At 37.3% G+C, this 24,072-nt stretch overlaps 2 protein-coding genes and 1 long non-coding RNA gene across 3 annotated transcripts in view; all 3 read left to right on the top strand.

Moving 5' to 3' along the window:
• Window positions 1-24,072, top strand: part of LOC134795743 (uncharacterized) — a 147,379-nt gene that overhangs the window by 11,722 nt on the left and 111,585 nt on the right. The window lies entirely within an intron of this gene.
• On the top strand, window positions 8,441-14,884 carry LOC134795621 (NADH dehydrogenase [ubiquinone] flavoprotein 2, mitochondrial). Its single transcript, XM_063767522.1, has 7 exons — window positions 8,441-8,591; window positions 8,724-8,849; window positions 9,874-10,064; window positions 10,854-11,001; window positions 11,895-11,954; window positions 13,210-13,286; window positions 14,727-14,884. Exons 1-7 carry the CDS (start codon window positions 8,556-8,558, stop codon window positions 14,824-14,826), a joined length of 738 nt encoding a protein of 245 aa, XP_063623592.1. The 5' UTR covers window positions 8,441-8,555; the 3' UTR covers window positions 14,827-14,884.
• The window catches only part of LOC134795724 (calcium-transporting ATPase type 2C member 1), a 115,247-nt gene continuing 108,587 nt past the window's right edge, over window positions 17,413-24,072 (top strand). Inside the window, exon 1 of the mRNA XM_063767674.1 lies at window positions 17,413-17,616. Within this exon, the coding sequence (XP_063623744.1) occupies window positions 17,515-17,616 (102 nt within the window). The 5' untranslated portion in view covers window positions 17,413-17,514. The remainder of the gene's footprint in view (window positions 17,617-24,072) is intronic.

The raw sequence follows: 24,072 nt of genomic DNA, 5'->3' as shown, positions 1-24,072 counted from the left end.
TGTGGTCACGGAAAGACTTTCCGAATTATATATCGCGGTAGACCCGTTTGTGTAATTAAACAGCTCTAGGACTCTTATTTATGATAATTTATAGCCAGTGTTTATACACTTCTTTTAGATACTTATTTTAGAGGATTTGTGGTTTTATGTCCCTTTACTGGTTCCACGCCCATTATAGGGGTGTTTACTATAGGCAGCTCTCAAGAATTAGTGTTAGCAGAGCCCCTAAAGAGGCACTGTGTTGACAATAAGCGACCTGTACTTGTAGCACCGTTAAGTTCATATTCCTATAGATCCATAAGCTACTATGTTCGCTTACTATTTAACGCAGCATCAGCTCAGGCCAATTACGATGAATGAGGTACCTATCAATGAATTCATTTATGTAGCTCTAGTGACATAGGCTACATTTTTAACTGACTTTCAAAAGACGGAGCAAAAACAACAGGTTATACTTTTTAAACTTTTTACTTGTTAATTTTTAGTTTTTAGCGTTGTTAATTATGAAAGTGACCACTTAATCTATTGACGACAAAGCTACAATGCTGTTGCGTGCTTAAAAGCTATAAAGCTACGTAACAAAGTCTATAATTGAATGACTTGGTCGTTAAATAATTTGGTACTTCTTGTTATACGGATCATCATAGTTGCTTTCCCAAAGAAACTACAAGGTCTAGTTTTTAAGTAAATAATTAACAAATTAAGCGAACTATCGCAGGTCTATTCAATGACATCAAATATATGGACTAGATTTGTTCGTAAACTTGACGTTAACTTTATTATTTACTCGTTTTCTAAGCTCTACTTTATATCTTAGATGCTCTGACATACAAACTTCTAAAAAATGTATAAATATATAATTCAGCCTTTATACGTCCCACTGCTGCTGGGCACATGGCTTCCTCTCACTCGCGAGAGGGCTTGGGCTATAGTCCCCACGCTGGCCCAATGCGGATTGGATTTCTTCGCAGATGTATGCAGGTTTCCTCACGATGTTTTCCTTCACCGAAAGTGGTAAATATAAAATGATAATCCTTACATAAGTTCCGAAAAAATTGGTACGAGTCAGGATTTGAACCCGCGACCTACGGATTGAAAGTCATAACAATAACAATTTATCAACGAAAACTAGTACCACCCTGTCTGGTATATCTAAATATACCATATTGTATGTACTTTTATTTTTAATTTATAATTAATGAATTATGATTGACATTTGTATTCTTGACGTGTAAGTAATTAATTATCTTTATCAATAAAAATATGAATATGAATATATACCTACTTATGTTACGTAAATGTTCATGCCATGTATCATGCAATTTAAAGATGTTGTTTTAAAACGAGCGATTGAGCGCGTTACTTCGATCGTATGGGAGCGGCTTTTTGTCGGCGGGATCGTGTGACTTTTAAACGAGCAATTTGATAATGCAAGTCCATCAATTTCGTTGGTCTACGCTCTCAACAATATAACTAACCAAACGTTACGCTTTTTAGCCATAATAAGTAGTTGTTTTATTTATTATTAACCAGACGTGACGATAAACATTTCATGGGTGCGGGTTTAAAAAATTTAGTACCGTAAAAGATTTTTAAATCGATTTTTCGGATCGCAAACTTTGTTAACTACATTTTTTTTTGCATCAATAGTATCTTTTTTCTCATCCAATGGAGTTCAGTCAGCTAACGCTAAAAACTAGCGCGATATTGCTGTTTTAAAAATGCATGATACTGAAATTTTTAAATTCCATTTAGAAAAAAGCTTGCTGCCGAACTATTGAACAATATTCTGTATAACAAACTCGTACAATGAACTTAGGGGACAACAAACCAAATTATTTTGATTCAAATAGGTACGTCTAGAGTAGATACCTAAATAAAATTGGGACGGGTAGTGGTACTGCCGTGATGGGGTTTAATTTATTATTATACAGGGCTAAAAAATAATTGTATTCCCGTTGCCAGATAGGTTTTGGGATTAGGTATACGGAGCAAGTTTTACTATGGGACCCTGAAATCGCAACAAAAAATTTGGCTGTTTCATACATTTTGGCTGGGCCATTTTAGGGAGGGTAAATTTTTATTTCGCTATTTCGGGGTTGGTTCTTGGTCCCATATTAAAAGTTGTTCAGTGTTGTTAGCCACCCTGTAGACGGTCAAACAAGTTTGTCAGTAGAAAAAGGCCCGAAATTCATATTTTCTATAGGACAATAACCCGGCGCGCCTAATTTTTTTTAATTTTCTGCTCTTTTCTACTGACGGAAATGGCTTGACAGAGTTTGTGTAAGAATATAAACCGAAATATGTGTATCGACAACTCACGATTTCCGAAACATCCCATCCAGCCATCCACCAATCCATAGACAGCTATATCTGCATAGATGCGGCAGTCGTCATGGCAACCATGTCGTTGTTTTGCCGATCGCACTGTCTATTCATTCGCTTTTTTCTTTTTTAAAACGGAAGCATAGGCACATGGCACGGGCAGACAATAGGCATGTAGATAGCTGTGTCCTGTGTCCCTTGAGTACTAAGGATCGAAATTTGCTAGCAGAAAAACGGCCTTGACGTTTTAAATGTAGAGTTGAGTTTTGGTTGTCATTGGTGACCTGACTAGTGGCTCTGTGAGCTGTAGACCTCGCGAGCAGAGCTTGAAATAACATGGTGCTAAGAGCTTTAAATACACCGTGTTTTTTTTGATTTCCGTTAATTTCAAGGGTGCATTCCTGAGCTTAAATCAAGTAACTTTCTCAAAGACACCGATGTTCTAATTAAGTCCATTTCGGAGATAATCCATAATTTATTTTTTTACTATAAGGCCTCTACAAGCGTGTACACTTGCCTTAGGGCCGGCTTACATATTGATTAGTGTTTAGAATGAGTTCATACATTTGCTACTAAACTTAAGTACAATCTCGGTCGATTGATGTACGAAATGACATTGATATGTCACAGATTTCAATTGTTTGGTTGAGTTAAATGTAATGCCCGTGTTACAACAACGCTATATGCTACATTTAATTACTGTTTAAACAAAAAAAAACAAAAAAGAAAACAAAAAAAAAATTTTTTTTTGAAAATTAACTATGCCATTTAGTTCTTATAAACGTACTTTAACTATACCCCGAAGTTAACGGAATTCAATAAAAACACGGTGTATAGTAAATTAAAGAAAAACAATACGAAATTTATGTGTAAAAAAATACAAAAAGTTATAATATCCCAGCATACAATTACTGGGGATCGAACCCAGACCCTCTGTGCAAACAGAAAAAGCGAACGTTTACAAACTGAGCCAAATAGTTCTTAGATGGGTCTACTCCTTCTCAAATTAAAATTAGTTAAAATTAAATATCTAAATACCGCCTAAACCAGCGATAATTTTTTTCTGCATTTTTTGATATTAACTCTGTAAACATGTCTCAAAAAGAAAAAAGTCTTATGATATCGATACGACTATTTGTTTAGGCGCCAGGTATAACGACTCCGCCATTTTTTAAAATTTCCAAAAACCGGATTGACAAAAAAATTTTATTTAGTCATAGAATTCGGTCACAAAATTTCACGAGAATCGGTTAAGAATTGCGACCTGTAGAGGAGAACATCCGGACATACGAAAGCAAAATGCCCGAGTCAAAACGTAGACCTTCGCTTCGCTTCGGTCAATTACGCGTCCGTGGGAGAAACGGGTTAAGGGGGGATATGAATGTTCTAGGGTAGGGTTTAGAATTTAGGGGTTAACGGGTTTAGTCTTAAATTGGATATGAGGGTAACTTTTGGCAACTTTTGGTATGGAGCATTAAGGGGTAGTTGTTTTAGTGGTAATAGGAAATATGCCCTCAAGCCTCAAGATCTTATTCTCCTCTAGTTTGGAAGGTCCTTGGAAGACCAATTCTTGTGGTTAGACTGCTAAAAGTGGACCATGACCTTAATACGCAACGCAAAGATGAAGAGAAGTACCTTTTAGGGATAGGTTCACCATAATTTATCCTTTCATAACTTTGCTTTTCCGTTTAATTAAGTGACCACCATAATTGACCGAGCGGTAGCGAAGATCTCCGTTTCGGCTTGTGCAAAAATGCTTTCGTATGTCCGGACGTAAAGTTCTCCTCTACAGATCGCAATTCTGAACCGATTCGTGTAAAATTTTGTGTACGGGTTCGATTATTAAATATAATTTTTTTGTCGATTCTGTTTTCTGAAATATTTCAAAACTCAGGTTTAAGTTATGCTCGCGAGGTCTATATAGCCTTAGTAGGTATTGCCGGTCAAAAAGTTTGTCAGTAGCAAAAGGCGCGAAATTCAAATTTTCTATGCGGCGATTACCCTTCGCGCCTACATTTTTTAAATTTGTCGCTTTTATCTACTGACGGAAATGGCTTGACACACTATATATCTACATTACTAAATAATAATACAACATATTTCTTCAAAATAAAAGCGCAAAACGAGCCACAAACATGGCGGCGTTCCATTCGTTCAAATTAAATAACGGTCCGACACCATCACACCACAGATAAGAAATTAAATTGGGAACATTAAACACCGAACTGGGCGCTGCGACAATGCAAGTGAAATTGGATGCTAGATTTGGATCGTTCCGATAAATAACAGTAAATTGGTGCAGTATCTACCAATTGAATTTTAAAGATTGATTCACAAGAGCTGGTGCGAATGTCTATGAAAGCTATTGGTAAACTAAATTGTTTTTATATCCTAGATATTGTCTAAAAATGGCTTTATGTACCTACATAATAACACTTATTTAAACTTTAAAGTAATTATCCTACACCGGAACATGCGACAAAACTGAAAACCGCCGTGTCGCCGAAATATTTATTAGCTTACATAAGATTTTACTATTGTATGTATGTTAGTTTGTAAGGTACCTATACTACCTATGTAATATCTATTATGGGCCTTAGTTGCCTAATAAAAAATGATATTAAATTAAATTTAATTAAATTAATCGCCTAAGTATCCTAGGCGATTAAACCGCGCTCTTTGTATGTCTATAAGACTTGAGGAGTTTCCTCAATTCTTCATGAATCCTATCATCAGACTGACTACTTTCAAACAAAAACGATATTTTCGAAATCAGTTCAGAATTAACGGAGTTCCTGAGGTTACATACAAGCACATACCTATACAAAAACAAAAATGGTCGAATTGATATCCTCCTCCTTTTTAGGGTTCCGTACCTCAAAAGGAAAAAACAAAACCCTTATAGGATCACTCGTGCGTCTGTCTGTCTGTCCGTCTGTCACAGCCTATTTTCTCGGAAACTGCTGGACCAATTAAGTTGAAATTTGGTACACGTATGTAAATTAGTGACCCAAAGATGGACATGTTTTTTTTCATAATTTTAAAATACTTACATAGGTTCGAAGTTATTTAAGAACATAGCCAAAAAAATTACCATTCCCTCCCCCTTTATCTCCGAAACTACTGGGTCTAAAATTTTGAAAAAAATACACAAAATAGTTCTTTATCTTTATAGATGACAGGAAAACCTATAAGAAATGTGCAGTCAAGCGTGAGTCGGACTTATGTACGGAACCCTAGAAACGCGAGTCTGACTCGCACTTGGCCGCTTTATTTTAAATTGGTGTAAATACCAGACAGACTATAAAAACAGTGGTTAGTCTGCCCGCGACTCTTCTGCGTGTACAGTTGCCATCAATCAGATATATCGGAGCGGCCAAGTGAATGCGCTCAGAAATATCTGAACACGCCTCGATATACAAAGTGCGATAAAGTGCATGTTCAGATATTGTTGAGCACTTCGACCGCTCCTAAATTTAGTCCTTATTTTAAACTACTTTCCACTAGTTTACACTAGAAAATCATTGCGCAATGCGCAACTAGGTATTTTTCTACCTACCTAAGTATTATATAATCTGTGCCTAAGTTGAATGAACGAACGAAAGTGACGAAGAATGAACGAAAATGAAGAAAGAAGAATTGAATCATAAAATGTTTCTTTTCAAATTGCTGTTAGCTTCTGTTTAATTATGAAACAAGCTTTTTGCGCATTTCTAGTCCATCTTTGTTTATTTAAATGCACATTTCAATCAAATATATTATGAAGAAGCGTCGAATCTCGCCGCGGGCCCCACAGAAAGCAATAAAAAACAATTACGTGTGGAGCCCTATCATTTGAGGCTGGTTACTTTAACTAGAGCCAAATGTGCCTATGGCGTGATGAAGCGGCGTGTAGATAAAGTTACCTATATCATGCTCACGACTTCTGGCCGGAGGGTAGTGTAAGATCTACTTTATTTACAAAGCATAATACATTTTTGCTGACTATTACTTATTAGTAGTTAGGTATTCATTATTCGGGTCCTACCTAGGGCGGCAAAAAAAATCTTCTTCTCAGTCGTGCACTCTTGTCAGAGTGGTCGTGGCTGTTTGGATGACGCACATGGCTGGTCTTCATTTCCGGCAAAACAAATTAGGGGCAGCAAATTGTGACAAAAAATTTGCTGATGATAACAAGCAATAACTTAAAAGTTAGTCAATATGATGCGTGCTGCGAAAGGGGCGGCTATAGGGCCTGGGGCCTAGGGCACAGAATAAATAATAGTACTACCGTACAGAAAGGACACTTCCTAAAAAGACGAAGTTTGACAGCGATTCAGGGACGAATCATGTATCGCACTATCCCTTTCGGCTATTTAGGGCTGTCAAAATTCAAGTCATTATCTAATCTGTGGTCGTGCACGCAAAGGGACGTCAAGTTGTGTCAACCCTAATAATTGCTCGGAGCAATGCTGAGCCGAGCGGAGCCGAGTTTGGCTGAAGTCAGGAGTTTCGCACCCCTGCTAATACCTATGACGTGAATTGTGGAAAGACTGGGGGCCTACACAATCGTTAATACAAAATGCTAATCGAAACTTGAATAATCGTATGGAAATAGTCACGTGACGTCGCTTTTTGTAGCATCAGGGCTATAACCGCGAAAATCGAAGTTCGCAAATTGCGGGCATTTTTCTCTGTCACTCTAATTACGCCTTCATTGGAGTAAAAGAGAAAGATCCCCGCAATTTGCGAATTTCGGTTTTCGCGGTAGCCCCCTCTGTCACCTCGATAAATTTCTTGTTTTCGTTTGGCATTTGTCGATGTACGATTGTCATCTTGGGAGATGCCAGAACTATTTGGAACGAAAATCTATGCCAAGTCAAAGAGAATTATTGTCTTTGGCCAAGTAGGTATATATTATGGTCCTGCGAACCGGATTGTTACTATTGTAGAAGCCTAACCTTAACCTTATAGGTTTAACTTTGTCCATTGTAAATATGCATTTAAATATATTTAGGAATTAGTTTTAGCAATAAATTGGCAGTTAAATCTCTAGGTAGAAGATTCCAAGAACGTCTGTAGGTCGCATGCTCAACATTGCGCCCAGGCCATAAAAAGTAAAGGTCAAACCTTTGTTGGCCTGACAGCGAACTTGAACATTATATGTAGTGTTTCTACTAAGTATAAATTTTGGCATAATTACCACCCAACATTTGGATTTTTTTCCACTATGTTCTGTATAATGTTTCTTCTTAATCGAATAAATAAGTCCCTTTTTTTTTATTCTCGCCATTAAAAAATTATTTACCAATTATCAGTTACAGTGAATCAAATTATGTTTTATGCTGACCTACCGCCAATACCGCCATTCCTACCGCATACATTGATGTCGTATTTATTGATGTTTAAAAAAGCTGATGTCTGCCGGATGCATGATGACAGATGGGCCAAAATAGCCACTAGCTGGCATCCCCAGGGTAGTCGAGGCAGAGGCAGACCGAGAAAGAGATGGCGGGACGACCTGGATGCATTCCAGCGGGATTGGCGGGATCTTGCTCAGCACAGGGAGGACTGGAAAGGGAGAGGGGAGGCCTTTGCCCAGCAGTGGGACACACACATAGGCTGATAAAAAAAAAAGCTGTTATATTTCGACTCGACTTCGGCGTGTTTTATTTCTGCTGCACCAAATATAATAAAATCGAAATATCTGAATTAGTGCAACTTATGAAACTGAAATGTGATAATTAGCGACATCTAACGGCGAAACATAATATCATAACTGGTTAGATAATGACAGTTCGTGTACGTATTTTTGCGGAAGGTAATAATCTCTTTAGAAGAAAAATACAGCTAAAACTGCGTTCCACTATGTGTTTTGAAAAGCAAGTGGAATACAGCTTAGCCGTGAATTTAGCCGCGAATGAAAGACGGATCATTCGGAAACCTACTTGTGTTTATATATTTGCAGTGAAACATTTTATACAATACAAGTCTTTTAGTATTCATTTGAACATATAAATCATAATGCATACAAAAGTAAGTAAACTAAACTTGTGGGCGTGGTGGTTTTTCATAAACCATATAAAACTAAAATAACATAATATTTTAATTTCTATCTGAACAATGTTTTCGAACGTACTTGTCAAACTATTGCAAAGTATTTCGCGTGAAGTTATCGTCAAAACGAGTTGTTCGCGAACAGTGCTTCGCAACTCTGCACTTCAAAATTACGTAAACCAGCAAAAACAAACATGCTGTCCAGCCTCAGAACTGGGGTTCAGGGAATAGTACGTTATTTCCATAAATCTTTAATGTGTAAACGTTGTTCTTGTGATAAATAATCAATTATATAATATCGGTTTGACACTTGCTTTCATGGGTCACCATCGCGATGGTTCAGATAAAGATGTCTTTTGCAGTGGCGTGCCTCATCCAGGGCCCTGCAGACAAGTTCGACCCTGCAGAGCGACAACCTGTTCGTCCATCGCGATACTCCCGAAGACAATCCGAGTATCCCCTTCGAATTTACGCCGGAAAATAAAAAAGTAGGTAACCTTCAATTGTTTTCATTAAAACTTCTTCTGATTGTGCGTTCTTAGATTTAGTGACAGAAGAAATGCGTTTGTTTGATCTAGAACCAATTCTTTATGTCTGTTTTATTGCTTTTTAATGTACCATAATTATTATATCCTACAGTATTTGTACAGTCAGAATTTTTTTTAGCTTAGCACTTCTGCATACATATTTGTGTACATGCTTAGTGGTAAATGACAGTTATCCTATTTAAGAGTATAGTACTAGAAAGATATTGCGTTATGTGCAGTGATCGTACATTTTCCAGCATTTTTGGTGCAGCAGAGTGGTGTTAACGGAATTGGTATAGATAATTTCAACTGAAATGGTAAATTAAGGTTAATATTAACGTAATTAACGCCAATTAATCATTAGGGTTGAAATTATTTATATCAATTCCGTTAACACCACTCCGCTGCACCAAAAATGCTGGAAAATGTACGATCACTGGTTATGTGTAACTTGTGATTATAAAACACAGTTGAACACTTAGGTTTGTATACTTGTGGTGTTATTCATAAACGCGATACTGGCCTAAATTAGCTATTATTCGTTTGTCTTTATCTGTCATTTTGACTTATGTATTTGTAAGAACCTATGAGATGGTCTGATGCAAAGAGTATAATAATATATGTATAGTCTGATGTTGTGAAGAGGGTGGTTGGTGGCAACATGCAGTACGTGACCCATATGGCCTATGATCACACGCTGTAGAGACGTAGTATACATTGTCGCGATCCTCAGCAATGAGGGACCGAGAAGAAGATTTGTAAGAAAAGGATAAAACATAATTTAACTAAATCAGGCCTGTAACGTTTTATGAATAAGGGGGCTAATATTTAACCTCCTAAGTCCCCGTGTACTTGTACAAGTACAAGTACAAATTAAATCCGGGTTTTGAACTCGTATAGAAAAGAAAGTTCCAAATCCAAAAGCGCCAAAATTGCCCTAGGTCTTACGAGGTTAAAACTGTACTGACATTTTTCTTACCTCCAGCGCATGGAAGCAATCCTAGCGATCTACCCGGAAGGCCACAAGCGGGCAGCCATGATGCCACTCCTGGACTTGGCGCAGCGTCAGAGCGGAGGCTGGCTGCCTATCTCCGCCATGCACAAAGTGGCCGAGGTGCTGAACCTGCCGAGAATGAGGGTTTATGAAGTTGCTACTTTCTACACTATGTTTATTAGGTGAGTTATATTATTACTGTAATATGTATATTGTATCAATGTGCTAACTTATGTAAAAAATAAAATTGAAATTTACCAGTTGCTTTTCTGTGAAGTAAAATATTATGAGGAAGTGGACTAATCCCAACAAGGCCTAGTTAACCCTCTTGGTTGGAAGCTCAGGTGGCAGTTGCTTTCGTAAAAACTAATGCCTACGCCAATTCTTGCGATTAGTTGTAAAGCAGACCCTAGGCTCCCATGAGTTGTGGCTAAATGTCGGGACAATGCGAGGAAGAAGATTGTATCTGATATAATATATCCAGATGGATATGGATATCTTTAAATATTGCGGGTCCAATGTGGAGGTTAAGAATCCTGAAGGGCTTGTAGAGTTAGAAGCTTGGCTCTACATGAGATCTGATAACTTTTTGACAGTGCAAGACATATGGTCTCGTCTTGGCAACACTTTACAAGAAAATGTTATTGGAGGAATAATTGTTTGTTCTTATCTGTCATTTTTACATTTGTATGTATGTTTAAGTAAACTTTTTATTGTACAGAACACAAAAACACAAATATGGCACAGGATAGGCAATACAAAGGCATGACAAAAGACAAAACACAAAAGTTATGACGTTTTCAACCAAAAGGTACCACATTGTCGGTTGTCGATAAGGTTGATTTCAAATTTAAGCTATATGAAAATAGCGCCTTTAACAACTGACAATAAGAACCCTTTTGGTTAAGAATGGCACATTAACAAAGGTCTGCTAAGTTTTGTGAACTTTTCTCTTTCATGTTACGTTTCAGAAAACCAGTAGGCAAATACCACTTGCAGATCTGCACGACCACGCCCTGCTGGCTGCGGGGCTCCGACGCCATCATGAAGGCTCTGAAAGAGGAGACCGGATGTGAGGTTGGAGGCAACAGCCCTTGCGGCAAATTCACACTGTCTGAGGTAATAATTGATACAGGGATGCTCGCTATTCCGGCGATCGCCGATCCGGCACGCCCAGTAACCGGCATTTGGGAATATTACGCCAAACTCTGCGTAGGGGGCGCCACTACCACTATCCATCACAATCTGGGGGTCTACCAAAATCGAAATTTCGTTATCTAACCTCTCTATCACTATTGCATATGCGAGCGATGAAGAGGCAGAAAACTAAATTTAGATTTTTGCGTTTCCCGGTAGGCCCTTGTTAACAAACCGCCTTGATGCATCAACGTCATATTTTATTGTCTATGAAAGCCATATGAAAACTTGTCAAAAAACAGTTTAAGGCACAGTATGTAAGTTACTCTATGGTTTACTAGTTAGCTTAGTGCTGCACTCTGGCGGCAGAACACTGCAGGAATACCCCCTATTAGCGACATAAGTGGCCATCTCTATAATTGGCAGTTTACACAGACCAACGCCGCATTACAAAGTGTTGAGTGTGTTCCAAAAAAATGTGGTCGGAATGGCCCCAAGAATATTTAATAAAATACCACAAGACATTCAATTGCTAGAGCTCAACCAGTTTAAAAAAGCCTTGAAACTGTTACTGATTCGAAAGAGTTACTACTCAATAAAAGATTTTTTAGATGATAAGGACTTGTAAATACCTATTATATTTTGACATTCATGCTCTCAACATTTGTATGCCGTAAGGCGCCACATAGTGAAACTGACTGAACTGTAACACCCTATTACCTATGTTGGACAAATAAATAATTTTGTATTTGTATTTGATTTTATATGTAGTATTTATTTTGTATATAAAGCTTGTATTACTCATACAAATCGAATAATTCTGCAGTTCGAACAATGGGGCACAAGGGTAAAATGACTACTTTTCGTATACACAGGTGGAGTGTCTGGGAGCTTGCGTGAACGCCCCCATGGTTCAAATTAACGACGATTATTATGTAAGTATGTTTAGTAAACGGGTTACGTAAAATATGGGTAAAGTCAATGGGTAACACTTTAAACTCTCGCGTTTTGTACTCATATTTAATTACACAAACGGGTCTACCGCGATATAATTTCATACGTCGGAATTTAAGGTAAAAACAATCAATATATCGCGGTAGACCCGTTTGTGTAATTAAATAAAGTCAATGTGGAGAGGACTGGTATATTATATAAAATTTATTGTTGGGAAGACCGTCATAGAGCATGAGCTCGTGTATATGTATACGTACTTCGCTGAGATACAGTCAGAAAAAGAAGAGCTTCACTTCTGCTCTACCGACATTCTGTACAAAGTATGAGTACAAAGTTAAGCAAGAGTTAAGCGCCATGAATAGGGTATTTTCCTACTACGTTACTTTTTTAGAACTGCCAAAACGATTTGCTAATATGGAATTTATATGAAACATTACATCGTGACGTCACGGTCAACTCACCTACTTTTTATATTTCTATCAGATTTATTAAATAGAACTTGTGTTTAAAAATAACTACTATCTGTGTTTTTCGAATAAATATCTGGCCCCAATTTCACCACGGTGACAAGTGCGACAATTGTAAAATCACTGTTGCCGACGTCACAGGCATCCATGGGCTACGGTTACCACTTACCATCGGGCGGGCCGTATTCCTGTTTGCCACCATCATTGTATTATTAAAAAAAACTTTATTATATCGGAAAAAAACAGATATTTTTTTGCGAAGTTTCTGACAATTGTCAAGATTTAGAAGAATTGTAGGTAATTCTTGACAGGTAATGAGTTATATGTCGGAATTTCGTGACAGTTGTAGTGTTTCTTCAAACTGACTATTGTCATAAACTTAGCAAGAGAAATATCTGTTTTTTTTCCGATATTAAAAAGTTTTTTTTAATAAAACAATGATGGTGGCAAACACGAATACGGCCCACCCGATGGTAAGCGGTAACCGTAGCCCATGGATGCCTGTGACGTCAGCAACAGTGATGTTTAACAATTGTCGCACTTGTCACCGTGGTGAAATTGGAGCCTGGTGCTTTATTTCATGCATAGTGTAAAATAATTTATTTTAAATACAGTATAATACCCTATTTCACGGCGCTTACGACATTTTGGTCGCGTGGTTCACGTTGCGATAGCCACGATTTCATTGTTTGGTATGGATCTTTATATTTTTCTATATGAAGTAATAATAACTCAATGCCTAACGTTATGTTATTTTATTTAATTACAGGAAGATCTTACTGTTGAAGACACCAAAGAAATCATCCAGAAGTTGAAAAAGGACGAGAAACCCCTCCCAGGACCAAGGTAGTATTCCACTTTGTTTCAGAGTAACTAAAAAAGCAAAAGCTTTGCTCAGGGAATATGCATATACGCATATGAACACAAAACACAAGTTGTTGATTCTCATATTTATTATGACAACTTGACAGAATTAGGGATGCTATCGTCAAACTTGCTAATACCCCAAAAGTCGAAATACAGCAGATATTACTGAATAGGGGATATTACTGCAATGTTCTGCCGCCAGAGTGCAGCACTACCGACTCAGTAAATTCATAGACTAACTTATACATACTGTGCCTTAAACTGTTTTTTGACAAGTTTTCACAGACAATAAAAATGACATTGATGCATCAAGGCGGCTTGTTAACAAGGGCCTAAAATCGAAAATTAGTTATCAGCCTCTTTATTGCTTGAATATGCAAGAGTGATAGAGAGATTAGATAACGAAATTTCGATTTTCTTGTTTCGCGGTAGGCCATGTGATTGACGTGACGTGTGATGTGTCAATGTGGTTTGTTTACTGTATGTGCCACAAAGGTGCCACCTACGCAGAGCTTTGCCTAATATTCCCTATTTAATGTGATTGGCAACAATCAAAGGTTTGTATAGATGGCGTCAACATAGGTTTACCTGGCTTTAGTTTTATTCTATGGAATTTGGCCAAAAGGGTAAAACGTACAGGACGCACTAGATCGATATATGAATGTTTGCCGATATATAATGCGAGTATACATGGTGTAGTCTGTTTATTCTCCGTTACTCCCCTAGTATTTCTTTAGGTTCGACTTCAATGGGGTTGGCAACTGTCAAAGGTTTGCCTAGATGGCGCCATCATAGCTTGCCCCTTTTTCTATGAGATTTGGCTTAAAGAGCTGGCATCCAGGGTATTAAAAAAACAAAAATTTGACACAATTCTAGGGATTGACGGGGCAAGCTATGATGGCGCCATCTGCTAAAAACTTCCACCGGCCAACCCCATTTCAATGGCGAACGTATAGTGGGGCGTTCGGCGGGCCGAGCACCAAACAGTCTGTCAGCGTTTAAAATGTTATTGTAAATAGGTATAGGAAATTTTGTATATCACATTCAATTGTTGTTGGTTTAAGCAACTGGCCCTAAGTGTCGTGTTCACTGAGGCCGCTCGCATACGTTTGCAATTATTAACACATACTCACACATCCCACTGCAAGAATAGCTCTAGTGTCCACTTGGATTGCAACCTTACCCTTTACAGTGCGACATAAAATAGTAGAAAATAAATGAGGGCGCCACTTTCTACGTAACTGCACATTTTTGACGTAAAATGCTTATTTAATTTCTACTGTTTTATGTTGCACTGTACTTTCGTACTTAAACGTCCAATTCTTAGTCCAATGTCATTGTTTCTCACTCCCTCATTAAGCATAATGTGTGACGCAAATACGTGGAATACCACCCTTAACTTGACATTTTTTCCCTCAGAAACGGCCGCTTCGCTTCCGAGCCTCTCGGAGGCCTGACGTCCCTCACGGAGGAGCCCACGGGCCCCGGCTACGGCGTGCAGCCCGCCCTCAAGTCGTAACTCGTTGATTTTGTAAATTTTATTTAATAGGTATTTAAATAAAGATCATGTTAGCAATCAGGGGGTGTTTTATTTTTGTGCTGGTAACACTGGACTTCTGGTTCGATATGCGGCTAAAATTTTACCCTGAGGGCCTACCGCGAACACAAAATAACTAATAGTACTTGCCGCGAACCACGTTCGACGTGTTGCCTCTCTGTCACACTTGTAAATTCGTACATAAGTGTGACGGGGAGCCAACACGTCGAATGTGGTTTGCAGTAGGCTCTCTGTACCATTGAGTGCTCTTACTATGCTTGTTTTTAGCTCTCTGTTCAAAATCGGACAATAGGGTATTTTCCTACTAGTCAAATCAGTTACTTTTTTAGAACTGTCATAACGATTTGCTATTATGGAATTTATATGAAACATTACATCGTGACGTCACGGTCAACTCACCTACTTCTTATATTTCTATCCGATTTATTAAATAGAATTTGTGTTTAAAAATAACTCCTATCTGTGTTTTTCTAATAATTATGTGGTGCTTTATTTCATGCATGGTGTAAAATAATTTATTTTAAATACAGTATAATACCCTATTCTCTTATATTCAGAGCAATAAAGTATGTATACTGGGTCAAGGAGATCTTGTCAGTAGAAAAAGGCGGCAAATTTGAAAAATGTAGGCGCGAAGGGATATCGTCCCATAGAAAATTTGAATTTCGCGCCTTTTTCTACTGACAAGATTTGCTAGACCATCTTATAGTATGCATTTGAACACCTGGCCTGCTAAGCATCAAATATATAATATAAGGATTCATAACAGACTTAACAATGGAAAATCGATTAAAACTAAGTTACAAGGACATATCGCATGATAAGCAACAAAATTGTAAAACTAATTTAATCTGAAATTTGTATTTAGTACTGAATTATGTAATTCAGTAGCGTAGCATGCCTTTGGCGTCTCATTTATTACTTTACTAAAACGATTTATTAAAAAAAGAAACAAAGTTTTGTGACTTAGGGAATTTACCCCACTCTGACACATGAAATGGCAATTTTCGAAGGTTAAAAACCTAACGCATAAAGAATAGTTATTTGTTTTACAAGGGGGCAAAGTTGTTGTTTAACCGCTTGTGCTAATATTGATACCCGATCAAGCGAAAGATCCCAAAGTTGAACCACGAGCGTAGCGAGTGGTTCGAAAATGGAATCTTGATCGTTGCGAGGGTTTCAAAGCACGAGGGTTAAACAAAATTTGCCTCCGAGTGAAACACAACATTTTTCACCACACCAACCCGAAGCAAATATTTAATGTAAAATATCAAACAAAATCAAACCAAATCAATTCCAAATGAATGTTTTTAAATATTGATCATCCAAAATCATAATTTAAAAGTCAATTCTACCAGCAAACATAAGAAAACAACTCAAAATTTGCATTTGATTACTTTGCCTCACATGTGAATAAAATGCAACTTTGCTATCAGTTTTTGAAGTGCAAAGTAAGCCTTTCCGAGCTGGTGTGGTGAAAATATTTATTTAAATAAATATTAAATAAATAAATATTATAGGACATGTTTTACACAAATTGACTAAGCCCCACGGTAAGCTCAAGAAGGCTTGTGTTGTGGCTACTCAGACAACGATATATTATATAATATATAAATACTTAAATACATAGAAAACAACCATGACTCAGGAACAAATATCTGTATCATCATACAAATAAATGCCCTTACCAGGATTCGAACCCGGGACCATCGGCTTCATAGGCAGGGTCACTACCCACTAGGCCAGACCGGTCGTCAATTTAAATGTCAGTGCCTATGTTTAAATTAAAAAGTAGAGAAATTAATCATGTAAGGAATGACAAAACGCTCTTATAGTGATTAAGAATAAAATTAATAAAAACGAAGTAATACAATTGAAAAGATTTCATCTCTACTGATTATTTACGACAAGTAGATAAGGCACGATTTTGGCGTATTAATTTAATAGTTACACGAAGCCCTACACATACGTACTGATAAGACGCTGATAAATAATCGTGTTTCGTATTATGTGACTCAGTATTGTTGTCATAATGTACAGTAACAGTTGTATCTCTTTAACTTATTTTCTAAACGAAAACCGGGTGTGTATATTGTGATTAGTTTTAAAAGTATTTGAGGAAAAGAATGTGTCAATGAATATGAGTTGTGCTTCGAAATGTTCCGCCGCAATAAAAGTAACGATGTTGAGAAGGAATACATCCAAATTCCTATGGAGGATACACGGGATACACCTCCCAGTAGAAAAGTAAGTGCACTTAGTTACTCGCACCTGTTTATGTGAGACCAAAATTTATATGATTCCCGACTGAGTAAAATGATATCCATGTTACACGTTAAAATTATCAAAAAAGAATAAAGTAATGAAATAAATGCATTTGTAAAAAAATAATCCGCAATTATAACCAGGAAAAATCGTATCTAAAATTCCCGGCATTTGGTATATTCTTCACAGCTGGCAACATCAGTTAATTATGTCAAACTGTATCATTCGGTGAATATATACATTCATTTTGTCCATTCATTCCTTGTTGTGAATGCCATTCACTCACCACCTGTCAGTTTTTGTCTGTCGTCGGTGGACTGTGTTGTGGTTTTCGGTGCTCAAAAATGTATTTCGAGGCTTAAGCCCAAATACATTGTGTTAACAATGAAAAGTAGTCCCAGTCGTAAATATGAGAGTTTCACCAACGAGCAGCAAGGGAAGGAAACGGATAAATACTCGCTAGACAGTCAAGACACCGCCAGTCTGGTTAGTTGAAATTATTGATTTCGTATTGTGTACCTTTTATGATGTTATTGATTTAGGTGAGTGTGTTTAGGGTTAGTTGTAGCTGTGAGCTATGTGTACGTAGTAATTATAAAGATATCTAGAAGCGCTATGGACGCCGGATAGGCTGTAGGGGCGGGATCCGGTAGAGGTCTGGTGGGGTAGAAATTAGGCACAGTTTACGTCGTCATTTCTTTACGACCTAGATCTTTCTACTTGGATGCATTGCACTAACTATTGATTTTAAGCACTGACTTTTCATATGCAACTTATACGTGTGGTCTCATCTGTGGGTCTCATCATGGAATAAGTGTCACTTCGAATGAATCACCTTGCGTGTTTATTTTTCTCGTTTGCACTTTCTCTGCGACGTGAGAAGCACTTTTACTTTTTAAATTAAATTCATCAAGTAAAAGGAATTTAAACTAACAATGACCTTGCAGTAAAATTACTTTCTTTGTCAGTTAAAATGAGACAAATAGTCATACAAATTGTTAACTGTTATCATTGCATTGAAGACATTCAATAGGGTCATAGTTTATCAGTTAAACGTAACTGGGGCTTACCCTACTAACCAATTCAGATGAAAAATGTGCAATAATGAACCTCCTTGAGACCCAGAAGCAATTGTTTTGTTTTTGAAATTGGAACCCTTAGTTACACAATAAAAGTTCAAAATAGATTTTGGAGTATGTACAAAAAATTGTATGCGGGGACTTAGGAAGTTAAATGATATGAAATATTTATTTGTTTTATATTTTTGAAGTTCAGTTATAATTCTTACAGCTCTCTTTTTAACATAAGCAACAATGTTATATTCAGCTATTACATTATTTTAAAAGCAACACAGTTATTAACATCAAACAACATAATTCAGGGTTCATTCACATATTTCACATCCACATCCAAATATATTTCAGATGTGAATGCGAAATGTGTCGCTTGGAATACATTTTTCCATACATAATTCTGAATCCAATGAGGTATCACACATATTTTTAGGAGTTGTATCTCTATTTTTAACCGTTTTCAGTTTGTTGAGTAGACTAATTAAAATTTGATTGCCAAAATTTCTTGTGTGGTGGGCCGCTAAAGGTTAACCCTTTCATTGCCGAAGACGCGAATTCGCATCAGGAAGATTTAATCGTAATGCGTCGGCAATCAATGTGTTAAAACTGATAAAGTTCCTTGACTAATAACTATATAACCATCACTAATTCTGAGATTACTTTCCTTACCTTCAATTTGTAAGAACCTATTGTTTAATTTGACTTATGTAGCTTGGCTTCTGGCTGAAAAATAATTAGGTACTCAAGTACTCACTATTGTATTCTTAAATGGATTCATAGCTTAGTATTTTTATTATCATTTAGGAATTTTCATGTGATTTTAACTAGAAAGGTAAATAAAAAATCATCCTCAGACAAATATATATGTAAGTACATACTGATTAAATAATAAACTGCTTACAAGGTAAATGATTGTTGAATTAATTCTCAATTCAATCACCCCAGATATATGGGTACCCAATATAAATGAAAATTAAGCTTCAACTTACTCTAGTTTGGTCAACTTTACTTAGTTTTTGACTAAATATGAAAAAGTAAACATGCTGTGTGTATTTTTAACTTCTAAATCCTTAAATTTTTCCGATACCTCAGCTTACATCTAGACCGACGGCTTACATGGCAACAACACATCAAATCAAAAAGAGAAGAACTACGATTTTGATTTCGTGATTATTACTGGTTACTTGGAAGAAACAGTAAACTCTCCATAGACAACAAACTCCTAATCTACAAAACCATTCTTTAGCCATGCTGGCTGTACGGCATTCAACTTTGGGGCAGTGCCAGCAACTCCAACATCTCAATAAAACAAAGAATGCAAAACAACATACTGCGGTCCATGAGCAACGCTCCGTGGTTCACAACCAACTCTGAAATACATAAATACCTGCAAATCAATACTGTGAAGGAAGAAATCCTTCACGCAACTAAAGCATATTACCACAGATTAAGACACCACCCAAACGACCTGGCAGCAAAACTAACAGGCAAGGGTTATGAAAAAAGACTAAAAAGAAAAGACATCTTCCCTCATACATAGACAATCCAAAATTGTCAAAGCTAAATGAGTAGAAGCCCTCGCTGGAGGACTCACTCGTCATGATACAAAGCACTCAACCAATCTGCTTATAGTCTGACTGATTGCAGATAAAACTAAGAGAAAAAAAAATCCTTCAATGCCTTCTACACTAGGCACTGCCTGTCTGGTAGTTAGCCAACACAGTAACGAGTACCTATTCAAATAACACGGAGCGCCCCAAGCCATTAACGCCAAAGCCAAACCCCAAGCTTTCAATGCCACTTGCTTTCTGATTGTATCCCCTTAGTTGGAAGGCCCTGGTTTACAATGTTTTTTTCAGGGCCCGAATACCAGTATATTTTTCAAATTAACAGGTTTATTCGTATAATTTTTTATAGTTTATTCGGTAATTTCGGTATATCGGTTGTTTATGTATATTTTTGCATTTCAATAGGGAATATTAGGCAAAGCTTTGCGTAGGTGGCGTAACTAGTACACATACAGTAAACATACATCCCCATAACATACAGGCCCTTGTTAACAAACCGCCTTGATTCATCAATGTCATATTTTATTGTCTGTGAAAACTTGTCAAAAAACAGTTTAAGGCACAGTATGTATAAGTTAGTCTATGAATTTACTAGAGTACTACTGCTGCACTCTGGCGGTAGAACATTGCAGTAATATCCCCTATTAGCTAAACTGATAACTCATTGTCCTTACCTAAATATCATTCTAGAACAGGGGTCACCAAATGGCGGACCGCGGTCCGGATCCGGACCGCCGACCTATATAATTTTAATACTTATTTAATAAACTCAAGTGGAAACGGACCGCGATGGTCACATTATTTTAAGAAATCGGACCCCTGAAGAAACTAATTGGTGACCCCTGTTCTAGAATAATTATAAGAGAAATATTGCGAATGCTATTTGTTATTTTGATTTTTAGATACCGGTAATGGTCCCTGGTTTTTTTCCAAATAACCGTAATCATATTTAATGTTACTGAATTTGAGAACCACTTACCAATTGGTGGGTTGGACAGCTTAAGCGTCATACCATTTCCTTTTATTATCTTTGAAGCCAAAACATGCAAATAACCAGAGGAAACCTGTTTATACTCTGTATCTTTAGGTATTTAAATAAAAGTAAACAAAATCTACCCTCAAATGGCTCCTTAATGAAAACAAGTTGAGGGTAGATGAAAATGATCAAATAATGTAGGTTCATAGTCTAATAAAACATGGTCTTCCATTCCCAGAGTGACACGGGCCTACGTCACAACAACATGGCCGCTATATATAGCGCTATCGCATGTTATCATATAGCGCTGTCGCATGATGACGTAGGCCCGTGTCAGTTAGGTGACCTAGAAAAGACGGGAATGGAGTACCAGGCGGAGTATATTATTATACCATGTGTAGGTTGAAGTCAGGTCGTTCAGTGTTTGATCCAGGCGGTTTTGTATTTGATTGGTTAACCAATAAACGTTATAACTACCCGAAAATGTACGAATTGTTTGTTTACTTTTATTTAAATACCTAAAGATACAGAGTATAGGCATGTTCCAAACATTGATGGGATGATGGCTTTACTTTTTTTTTACTTTTTATATTGGTAATATACTGATGTTCGTTTTGATTGTGTGTTTGTTTGTATATATCTACAAATGAATGCTACCATTTATTTCCAGAAACAACTAATTAATTTAATTTAAACTGAATCCCCATACAGGTGAAAAAAAATGTGTTAACATCATAGTGCTATCCTATTACAAATACTCTTAATAGCTTTCCCTCAGTTCACACACATTCTTATTGTTTACAAAATATATTTTCTCTGAAGCTGAGTCATTCAGAGTTATATTTTTAGTACATTCACTTCATACAGTGAAACTGAACAGACACTTCTAATAAATATTACTGTTGGTTTTGGCTGGTGCTGAAAATGCATTGCTGAAGAAATAATAATATAAATGTACATCTAAAGAAACAGATGCTTATTTTTTTTTAATTATAAACAGATCGGCGATACTTATAGGGTAGGTATGTATGTAGATCAGATCCGTAACAATATCACAATATAACACTTTAAACTCTCGCGTTTTGTACACATATTTAATTACACAAACGGGTCTACGGCTGGTGCAACTCAGCTGAAACGTTGGAATTAAAGGTAAAAACAATGAAATTATATCGCGGTAGACCCGTTTGTGTAATTAAATAAATATCACAATACCTATTATTTAGGGTTCCGCGCCCAAAGGGTAAAAACGGGACCCTATTACTAAGACTCCGCTGTCCGTCTGTGCGTCTGTCTGTCTGTCACCAGGCTGTATCTCATGAACCGTGATAGCTAGGCGGTTGACATTTTCACAGATTATGTATTTCTGTTGCCGCTGTAACAACAAATATTAAAAAAGTACCCACCGAGGGTTCCGCGAGTCCGACTCGCACTTGTTCGGTTTTTTAATTTAACGATTTATTTACACAAGCCTGGGAAATGGTATCAATCCCTATATGGGCTCCTTCAAATCTACGTGTATGCGTACTACAAGATTTTAAAAGATCCGGAGGCCCGGAAATACCGCAGGTCACACCACAGTTTCTCTTCTTCTTCGTCGTTCCCTCATGACTGAGGATCGTGACCAAAAACTATGTCCCTCCATTTATCGCGAACAAGGGCTATGTGGGCTGCCCTCTGCATGGAACCACATGCTTGTTTTATGGAATCCGACCATCTTGCAGGGGCTCTTCCTCTACTGCGCCTGCCTTCATGCCCTCTGCATGGAACCACATTCCACAGTTCCACAGTTTAGCTGTGCGATTTGTTATCGTCATCAATACATAATTGTAGGTATAGATGTATAGGATACAATATGTATGTTTGAGTTTGTACAGATTGGTACCTATACAAACAGTCTACGTAGTGAGGGAAGTGAAATTGCGTTAATCGAGGCCGTGACTACGTCAGTGTCGAGACAATAACAGTAATCTGTCTGCAGCTGTGCGAATTCCCGTAACGTACCTAACGTTCGACGTTCAACGTTCAAATCTCGAACCTAAGTAGACCGGGGCCCGTTTCTCAAAAGCTTGTAACTTGTAATTCAAGTGGATGTGCCTTTCTAACAAAAGCTGTCAAAAAGTGACATCCGCTTGTATTACATTGTATTACAAGCTTTTGAGAAACCGGCCCCAGAGGGCTTAGCCAGGATGCCAATCGTTTGCGCCGTAGCGAACGAAATCAACGAAATGGTAATCATGTTTGGCCAGGGGCTGTCTCGTTTCAAACATAATATCTGGGAGACCGAGCTTTGCTCGGAAAACATAAAAATATTTAAATGCGCGTTTTCCCAGAGATAACACCTAGCTAGATCGATTTATCGCCCCCGAAAACCCCCATATCCTCCTAAGTCCTGAGTTCCTTTAAAAAGAATAAATTAAAATCGATTTTTGAACTATAATGGACTAAAAGAGGGTTCCAAATTCAAAACTGTAAAAATGATTCTGGGTCTTAGGAGGATAAAGCAAATTTCATCCAAAACGTTAGAGCCGTTTCCGAGATCCCCGAAATATACAGGGTGAAATTTAATTCACTGGCCAAATTGAAACACCCGAAAGAACTCGAAAAAATATTAAACACGTGTTTTTTCTTTTAATACCGCTCAGTACATTTTTTTCGAAATAACTCATCATCAAGTTGTCCTAAAAACCTCGTACGTTATGGTGAACCGACAACTACCCACTACACCCGCTTCTCTCTTATCAGTTAAGGTCATTGACACCCCGCCCCTCCCGCTGTTTGCAATAGCGTCACCAATTATGAACCCTATTGCAGCGAGATAAGACGCTTACCTACATAAGTTGCTAATTTTTCCTTCATACTTTAACGGGCTTAGATCCGTCAAAATGCAAAGGGAACCCATTTTTAATCTAAAATATTATTTCTGACTAATGATTATTAACAAAACGTCCGTGGCTTAAAAACAATGAGTAAAAACTAGGTCAGGAATCTTTGCATTCAGGCGTATTTAAAAAATTGAATCATCTTATGTACTTACATTTGATTAAAAGTCGACGCAATTAACGAAAGTCCCACGAGATGGTACTCTTGGATTCAATCCTTGTCTGCGAAGGCGTGGAACGGATTCCATTTCGTATAATCTTTGTGCACCACGTAAACACTCACCACTTAATAAATAACACCGTACCATTTCCTAATATTCCCGGTTCGAAAACATTTTTTTAAACCTTAGTACGCGCGCGATTATTATTTTAAGGTTGGCGAGTGACTAATCATTTATGCTAACCGTTATGTTTACCGCTAGCGCGGAATGGTTTAGACTACC

This window comes from Cydia splendana, chromosome 12, assembly GCF_910591565.1.
Source record: "Cydia splendana chromosome 12, ilCydSple1.2, whole genome shotgun sequence".
Taxonomy (NCBI): domain Eukaryota; kingdom Metazoa; phylum Arthropoda; class Insecta; order Lepidoptera; family Tortricidae; genus Cydia; species Cydia splendana.
Note: the sequence above shows the minus strand (reverse complement) of the source record. Positions and strands in the feature narration are given on the sequence as shown.

Coding starts and splice junctions, on each gene's coding strand:
- LOC134795621 (XM_063767522.1), top strand. CDS start 8,556: ATGCTGTCCAGCCTCAGAACTGGGGTTCAGGGAATA. Junction 11,002..11,894: donor GCAAATTCACACTGTCTGAG/GTAATAATTGAT, acceptor TCGTATACACAG/GTGGAGTGTCTGGGAGCTTG. Junction 13,287..14,726: donor AAACCCCTCCCAGGACCAAG/GTAGTATTCCAC, acceptor TTTTTCCCTCAG/AAACGGCCGCTTCGCTTCCG.